The following is a 9,184-nucleotide window of genomic DNA, read 5'->3' on the forward strand; positions in this document are numbered from 1 at the left end:
AGTAACCCTTTTGATGAGGGGATTGTAAATATAAACAGCAATTGTTTCAGAGCCTTTTTACTTTCTCATTTCACTGGAGTCATATGGCAGCAAACAGACAATTTTAACGTTCATGAAGTGCTGTGGTGTTATGCAGAATTTAAATGATAGCCTTTTACTTGAATTGGTGATGGTGCCAAATTTACCTTATGGAAAACTCTGCTGAAGATGCCAGTCCGCAGAGCTCCCAGACACACATCAGCAGGTGGCAGTCAAAAGGTTTTCTATCATGTTACATATTAGCCACTTGAAGTATCAAGTGTCAGTAGGCCTAATACCCACACATTAACTGAAAATGTGTACCTTCAGTACAACCTCAACTCACAGGTCCATTGCACACGATTCTCCCTATTACACATCTTAGTAAATTAACCTAAAACTGCCATGGGTTGAATGGAATGTAGAAATACTCAGAATTAATCAAACCACTTTCCTCTTGGGTGTGTAGGCTCTCAACTTTTTTTTCTCCTTTCAGTATTTTAAAAAGTGTAAAACCCAAGTGCTGGAAAGGACACAAATGCATGTACTGTGACTCTGTTTAACCCATATGATCTCAACCTGTTCTTTCTAGCTAGTGGGAGGGTCTTGTGGTAGAAATTTACTGAACATTGTTTATTCTTTTAATTACACACATCTTTCCCTACAGGAAGTTAGAGAAGTTATTTTCCTCTCAGACACTCATACTTAAGCAGACTAGAAGTGTTAACGTTCATTAGAATACTGCTTGAAGTGTTTCCTGGGAAACCTATCTTGCATGGGGGGCATATTCCCTTAACAGGATTAAACATCAGTTCAGGATGGCTATTTGTCTTTTTGTTCCTATCACCACACTTTCAGAGTGGGCATCTCTGTACTGTCTTCTTAATATAAAGATCTCCTTACTGGTTAGAGAAGCATGTAAAATAGTCATTTAGATCTCTGAAATTCTCTGTGTCCGTGTACAACTCCATACAATAATTATTTCAGTTTATTAAGAGTTTAATTCATTTGATATTTGTTTTTCATTAACTTTATGTACCAGAAACCTACTGACAGTATGGGCACAGAAGAAAATACAGTCTGATAAGATCATTATTGAAGTATGAATGACCATTCACCATAGAGTACCAGTTATTTACTTACACATTCAGGTAACTTTAGCATCTCTTATTCAGCAACCCTCAGGAAATGTTTCAATAATATGTAGAATGAGAAAAGCTTTTCATAGTATTGTTTATTGGTTTCTAAAAGTATAGTCTAACAGATTGTGTGGTCCTTCAAATATTGGTATGACGATGTTTTCAGAATAAAATCAGTATATACACAACACCAAGTGTGTCATGACATTTGAGTGGCTCCAACTTGACTACTTCAGATTTAAAACATTCTCTTAAAGGAATCTGTCTCACCAAAATACCTTTGCTGAACATCCTGGTCAAGTGAAGTAATCCATAAATGCTGGTTTTGTTATAATGCTGGGATGACATGGGCCCTACACAGTCACTGGTACAAAACAATGACTCAGTGAATACAAAACTACAATACATTGATGGAAGACAATCACAAACATTTCAGTTTATCACATACAGTACTATAGCAATAGGATTCAGGTTACTTCTGCCTGGACAACAACGCTAAGCTGGGTAGCTTTGGCAGGTAACAGAAGTACATGAGTAGTGGAACTAAAAGTCATGCTTTAACTACTTTTTCAAAGGCACTGGACAATGGTGGGACTCAGGGCTCAAAACACAAAAGGGTAGGGGGTAAATGACATACCAACAGATTTATGATTTAAATAAATCCAAAAGATGTAGAAAAAGCATACTAACTTGTACCAGGCCTTTACTATGAATTACAGAATTGTTTGGGGAAGGTTTAGCAGTTTTTAAGAAACAAAGATTCAGAACAAAGCAGGAAAAAATAAAACCACAGTAGTTAAAAAAACAAAACTCATGACTTTGTCCTTGAACAGCATTTTAAGTGTAATAGAAAATACATGTTTAGCCCATTCCAAATCAGAAGGGGCCGAAACTGTAATTAAAATGTATAGTCCTTTCAATTTCCTTTGCAGCAGCCAGTAAAGGTGACTAGTCTAAAAAAAACTGAACCATTCTGAACAGGTGCAATTGCTTTAAGAGGGCTACCAACTCCTCATGGTGTCTTTGATTCCTCTTTTGGCCTGTTGGAAGAACAAAGGAAAAATAAATGTTCTGAGTTGTACATACTTTTGAAATTTAGAAAAAGTTGACATTGTTACACTTGATCAAAGGCTACATGATAGCAGTGCATAACTTCAGCTCACACATTTAGCCCTACACTAAGTGTTGAGCAGATATTCTTGGGATGTTAGGTGTGAATCGTTCAAGGTCATGTAACAGCATCTCATTCGGGTTGAGGTCAGGACTCTGGGCCACTCCAGGGGGTGTATTTTCTCCTTTTAAAGCCATTCTGTTGTTGATTTACTTGAGTGTTTTGGGTGTATTTGGTTGTTGTCGTCCTGTTGTAGCACCCAACTTCTGTTGAGTGTCAGTTGTACAGATACCCTTACATTATTTAGCAAAATGTATTGACAGTCCTGGGAATTAACCATTTTCCTTAGGACGACAACAAGCTGTCCATGCCCGAAGGAAGCAAAGCAGACTCAGACAAAGATGCTCCCTCCCCAGGTTTTGATGTTGGTGTGCAGCGATTGCTTCTTCTGTGGCGTCTTCTCAAACACTGTTCTTGTTTAGGGTTTCACGTATCACAGACCTATTAACAGATGTTCTGGAGATTTTTGTAAGCCTTTAGCTGACACTGTAGGATTCTTCTGAACCTCACAGAGCATTCTGCGCTGGGCTCTTGGAATTATCTTTGCACGATGGCCACCCCTAGTGAGTGGCAACAGCGCTGAACTTTCTCCATTTAGGGATAATTTGTCTTTCCATGGACTGATGAACATCACAGCTTTTGGATACTCTAACACTTTCCAGCTTTATGCAAATCAACAATTATAAATATCAGGTCTTCTGAGATCTCTTTTGTTTGAGGCATGGTTCCAATCAGGCATTGCCCCATGTGAATAGAAAAAGTACATTTGTGAGTGTTTTTATAGGGCAGAGCAGCTGTCACAACACCTCCAATATAGTCTCATTGACTGGAATCCAGGCTAGACGACTCCTGACATCAATTAGCTTTTGGAGAAGTCATTAGCCGAGGGGATCATATCCTTTTCCCACCCTACACTGTGAATGAAAACTTAGGATTTACACTTTATAAAAAGGGAGGGTCACTCCAAATCCCAGTTAATTATCACTGTTACTTTTCCATAAATCATGTTAGCGCAGTTTGCCAAGAGGTAAATTTCATTAAAACAAATGTAATTGTGCTATATGTCCTTATTATATTCTCTCTGTAATAGCAAAACCTGAAACCCGTTTTTAATCACAGCCAACTGCTGAAGTAAGCTTAGGGCTAAATGTGCAAGCATAATATAATGAGAACAGCGAGCATGTAGCCTTGCATCAGGTATAACTACTTGGACAACTTAAATTAGCTGATGCTTAAAGTTAACCATGAACTTAAACCAATGGTTTAAGTCACAGATTAAATTAAAGTCAAGCTCCATGGGAATTTCTTCTAAGTCCTAGACTAGGCTTAATCTGTGTTTGTGAAACCACCACATAGTCACTCCGGTCATATCCATATGAAATCTCTTTCCAGGTACATGCCACGATGTAAACCAATCATTGGGCTGGAAGACAAGAGTGACACCCAATCCTAGCTAATCAAAAGACAGAGAGCAGTGGATTCCTCTCCCCAAATGACCATAAACACATTTTGTATCGGTGGTCATAGGTCTTTTGAAGGATCTTGGCAATTTGCATTGGCTGACCCTGAGTCAGGAGTACACCTTCAAACCATTTCCAATGGTCACAAGTATAAACCATTTCATATAATTATTTATCCTTACCTGAGGTTCAATTCACATGTTTAAAATGGACTTTGGAATGTTCACATACCCCTTTGTTGTGTCCATTTTTTCCTCCTCTGGCAGCTTTTCTTCTTCTTTTACTTCTATAATAAAGAATCAACAAGAAAATAATTCAGCGAAAGTAAAATATACAGGGTGACGTGGTATGTCTGTGATTTAAATGTTTATAATTGTTTAAATCAGGGTTGAGGTCAATTCCTTTTCAAGGTTGTACACTAATTGAAATTCTCTTAAACACGTATAAATGAGGATCATTCGGTTAACTACATTAGCTGATCTGAAGTGATCCATCCCTGATTCAAAAATTAGATGACTGTGTCCAGTTGTACACAAACACAATTTAAAAAAAAGAAAGAAAAGCATGTGCATCAAACAAGAATGAAGAAAAGAAAAAAAAGAATGAAATGATTGTGATACCTTTCTTCTCATCAGCTTTCTTTTCATCACCTGCTTTCTTCTCCTCACCTTTCTTCTCTTCTCCCTCTTTGTCTTCCTCAGTCTTTGTTCTCTTGGCTTTCTTGAAGCTGGCTGCGTTTCTGCGTCCGCCTCCTTGACCCTCAGCCTCATCCTCAGAGTCTGAGAACTCCTCATCACACGCGATCCTCTTGTCGTGGGCACGAACTGCACAACAGAGAACATGAGTGTGAGCGTATCTTCTCAGGGGTAACTGGGACAAAGATTTGCATAACTGGGGGATAGATAATGTGCAACTCTTATGTTAACTACAAGTAGGAAAATGTCGGCATGCCAATGGAGCAGCAACGGCAATTTAGGCGCTGATTACTAATCAACAGACATTTTTATTAAGTTTGGCCACAAAATTATTGGCAAACAATCAATATGCACAAAATGAACACCAAAACTTTAGTTGCAAATGTCTGGGATTTTTAGTCCTTGTTGCAAAAAAAGGTATATCAAGAATTTTGGTTGTTATAATCATTGGAAAAATGTAGGTCTTCTACAATTTAAATTAAGCATATGCTTATTTACCCTGACAAATTGACTGTAGCAATTTAGATGAAAAATTATTGACCAATAACAATATTAATTTAAAACAATTGTCTGATAATATCATTACGGTTTTGCCATTTCTGTACCAGCATAGCCTGGAATAAAACAATCATAACCAACAGACACATTATATAATGGGCCAGTGGCAAAAAAAGTAAGTTTATCCATCACATTTACTCTACTCAGTAATAAACCTGCTATTCTTGTCAGTTACTAGTTTAAATCACATTTGGCCTGCAGCCACATTACAGGCTACTGTTAGTGTAGTTTCAACATGCATGTTCCACATCTGTGTGGAAATCCCCTCAAGGGGCCAGAAAAGGCCTTGTTGTGTTGTTGGTCAGACGTGACTTGTGCCTATTGTCGGCCAGGTCAAAAAACGTGAACAGTAACTTACTGGAGATGCGTTTGTTGGGGTCTTCCTCATCCTCGTCTCCACTGTCCTCCTGCACGGCATCTTCTGGGATGGCCTGCATCTGGACCCCTGGGGCGTGGGGCAGCATGCGCAGGTTCTCAAACAGACGCTGCCTGAAGGGACAGACGGACAGTTCGGCATATTAATCAGCAATTAGTTTTGCACTACGGTGCTGTGTGAATATACAGTTAATTTGTATAGTGATCATTGTACAAGTCCATCCAGTGCTTCAAGACTACCCCAAACAAAGACCATGTCAGACCGTCCCCAGAGGATTAGCAGAGAAACCAGCATGTTGGCATTTTTTTATTGCTTTGTGTAAATATATTTTACTCAACTTAATCAAAAGATTACAACTTACATACGTTTTCCCTCACAAAGTGCGATAATTGACCAGTGACTTGGCCTGGGACTAGTACAGAATGACAGAAATACTATCCTACAGCCCAGTTTCCAAAAATGGTGGGATGTTGTGTAAAAGCTGTGAATTCTGTTTTTATTTGCATTTTACACAGCGTCCCAACTTTTTGGAAAATGGGTTTGTAGTTATTTATTGTAGACAACGAGTGGATGAAAACATGCTTTGTTGCATTTAAGGACTTACTTGATCTTCTCCAGGTAGTCGTTGGTGTTCTGGTTAGTCATGTTGGACGGGCTGATGTGCAGTTTGAAGTCCGGCCCAAAGTACTCAAAGTAATCATTGTATGGAAGTTCTGAAATGTTAATGGTTTAATCATCAGAATGACATACTGGATTTCTGCTGAAGTTGAGTCCATTCTGAAACACACACTCTGTCCTGTCATCTAACATTGTAAAAGATAGTAAAACTCAAAAGTACACATAAAATCGCAGGCGTAGCAGGAGACCTCACCATTGGGTATAGAGCTGTCCAGGGCCACAGCAGTCTCGTAGGTCCAGCAGCGGGCCACGTTACGAATGGTGTAGCCCCCGCCACCAAGCATCAGCAGTGGCAGGTTGAAGCTCTTCATGTACTCCACACACTTGGCATGGCCCTTTATGGTGAGGTTGAAGCAGCCAAGCCTGTCTCCGGAGAGAGAGTCCGCCCCACACTGAAGAACCACCGCACTAGGCTGGTACATCTCCATCACTTTAGCCATGATCTATGCAGACAGATTAGATTACAACATCTGGCTGGCTAAACGGACATGAACGGGGTCTACATCTGGGTCTGTGGGACTGACTGGAGGGGATGAGAGAATAAAGTTAGACTTACAGGTTTGAATATGGCTTCGTAAGACTCGTCATCTATTCCATCTCTCAGGGGATAATTCACAGCATAGTACTTGCCCTTCCCTGCACCAATATCCTTCAAAACAAATACAAAAGCTGTCAATTACTTGCAAATATGAAGATGAACTCAAAGCTCACCGAAAATGTTTTGATTGTTAATCAAACCAGGAAGTTAATAAACAATGACATCTCTCACACACACACACACACACACACACACACACACACACACACACACACACCCACCCTAAGATCTCCAGTGCCAGGGAAGTACTCTCCATACTTGTGGAAGGACACTGTCATGACCCTGTCTGTGGTGTAGAACGCTTCCTCCACTCCATCTCCATGGTGGATGTCAATGTCTATGTAGAGAACTCTCTGGTGGTATCTGGGGAAAGATGATTTACCATCAAAATACTTCATCGTAATTAAATGTTCTGTGTCTATCTATCATGTCCCAATGGGAATTTGTGATCAGTCAGCTACATAATTTCCTATATAAATATTAACATGTATTGGATTAACAGCAGTGGGACTCTTGTACTCACTTCAGTAACTCCAGAATGGCAAGTACGATGTCGTTGACATAGCAAAAACCAGATGCCTCAGACTTCTTGGCATGATGGAGACCTCCGGCCCAGTTAATGGCAATGTCTGTCTGCTGTTTGTTCAGCTTTACAGCACCAGCTAAAACAAATGTGAAGATAAGCCAATCACAGAATTAATAAAAATAGCATCCAGGATTTATAATGTCTCATCCCACTGGGTTGACCTGCAAATACGCATGACAATCAAATAAGCTTACCAACGGATCCTCCTGCTGAGAGCTGGCAGAACTCAAACAGGCCATCAAACACAGGACAATCCTCTCCAACATTAACTGTGAGGGAATTTCAGATAAAAAAAGAAATAATAAGCCAATTAAAAATAACTAAAATGTGTTGACAAATCTGGCTACGCACGCAATATTCTAACCCTGCCCCAGACTCACATCTCTGCATCTGTTTACTGTACTCTGACATGTTGTCTGGCCGGATGGAACGCAGGAACTTGATGTAGTCGTCACTGTGGTATTTGGTCATCTCCTCACCGTTGGCTTTGTGAGGTCGCTGAAACAGACCGATATGGAGAAAATCGGTTACTGAGTCTCACAAACCAGGAATTAGAATTTTCCTTCGTGAACTATTAAACGTGAATCTTTTACACACAAAAAAAAAATAAGGATTTTCAACATACATATATCTCCATCTTTCTGTACAGGCCATAGTTGAGCAACAAGTTGTGTGTCATGCGGATACGATGGGGCTTCATGGGGTGCCCCTGGCCATAGTAGTAATTACCGACATCACCTTAGAACGAAAAGAGGAAGGCGGGGAACATTAGCCAAGACATTAAAGGCAATGGATGCATCGTCCTAGCTAATTGTTTCAAAATGTTTGTGTTTGATTGGTTGATTATTAAGCAAGCAATCTTAATGAAACATGCCGCTGTTCCGATTATTTTTGGTGCATGTTTTATTTTCGCTAAATAGCATAAGTCATTGGTAGCCTGGTAATTAGCTACGTCCGGTGAAATATGTTATTCGTAACGTTGTAATCTGGCCCAACAATTACCCATATAGCCTAATAATTACGCATTTCATTATCTTTATTAACTTAACTAAAGTTTTACTTTTATAAAATAACTCAGTTAATTACGTGTCAATGTAGGACTATCAGACTGACGTTAGCTACATAGCTAATCATTTAGCATTAGCATGCTTACTGGATTCCAATGCTTACAGAATAATACAGTACACTAGCCATTGAGGGTCCCAACACCTGGCCAGCCGATTTGTACCAGTAAAGAGAGAACAAGTTAACATCCTCAGGTAGCTAATTAAAACTAGCGTACTTACCCAACGTTCGTTAGCGTTCCACAAATTCGGTCCAGCCAAATGTAATTAATGAATTATTCTTTTGTCTAACACGTTGGCTAATCAAAAACTTGAAAATACAAGTCTAAAGTTTATTGACTTTATTATACATGGAGGAGGACTGCAAATGCCAAAGCTTGCTTTTAGTAAACAATTTGTAAATGAGCTACGTACGCAATCTGGAAATGCCCCGCTCTTGCACAAAGCCATTTCTTTAGCTAGCTTAGCTAGGGATGCTGCACAAGAACATTTTGCACACCGGAGACGCTAACCATTACATTAGCTAGCTAGTAAACGTTAGCTGGCTAATCCGACCACTGATTTAAACATTTGGTCTACTTAAGCAAAGCAAATTATACAACTACTAAATGTATAATTAAAGCACTCACTACTTACCATCATAATAGTAGCAAACTTTTTTCTTTGTTCCTTGAGAACTCAGCGCCATTTTACCTTATTTCAATGTTGCTAGCTAGCTAGTACACACAGACTAGCTAACTACAGTGGAGAAAAAAACAGCATCCCTTGAACCAATCAAATAGTAGTTCACAACCCAGAGGGCGTTGCACACAGATCACACAGATAACAAGCACGTTTTGGG

The 9,184-nt window shown here is 39.5% G+C and overlaps 1 protein-coding gene across 3 annotated transcripts; it reads right to left on the minus strand.

Moving 5' to 3' along the window:
- Positions 1 to 1,234: 1,234 nt before the first annotated feature.
- LOC105015808 (histone deacetylase 1) lies at positions 1,235 to 9,123 on the minus strand. Of its 3 annotated transcripts, none has more exons than XM_010879221.5 (13): positions 8,980 to 9,123; positions 7,905 to 8,017; positions 7,660 to 7,777; positions 7,474 to 7,548; positions 7,217 to 7,355; positions 6,915 to 7,056; positions 6,652 to 6,744; positions 6,289 to 6,538; positions 6,022 to 6,130; positions 5,400 to 5,530; positions 4,457 to 4,612; positions 4,020 to 4,074; positions 1,235 to 2,197 (listed from the first exon to the last, which is right to left on the minus strand). In XM_010879221.5, exons 1-13 carry the CDS (start codon positions 9,029 to 9,031, stop codon positions 2,170 to 2,172), a joined length of 1,461 nt encoding a protein of 486 aa, XP_010877523.1. In that variant the 5' UTR covers positions 9,032 to 9,123; the 3' UTR covers positions 1,235 to 2,169. The 3 variants fall into 3 exon arrangements, with proteins under 3 accessions (XP_010877523.1, XP_010877522.1, XP_010877524.1); XM_010879220.5 differs by having other exon boundaries at positions 4,409 to 4,612; XM_010879222.5 differs by lacking the exon at positions 8,980 to 9,123 and adding an exon at positions 8,566 to 8,697 and having other exon boundaries at positions 4,409 to 4,612.
- Positions 9,124 to 9,184: the final 61 nt, after the last annotated feature.

The sequence above is a fragment of the Esox lucius genome, chromosome 15, assembly GCF_011004845.1.
Source record: "Esox lucius isolate fEsoLuc1 chromosome 15, fEsoLuc1.pri, whole genome shotgun sequence".
Classification (NCBI taxonomy): domain Eukaryota; kingdom Metazoa; phylum Chordata; class Actinopteri; order Esociformes; family Esocidae; genus Esox; species Esox lucius.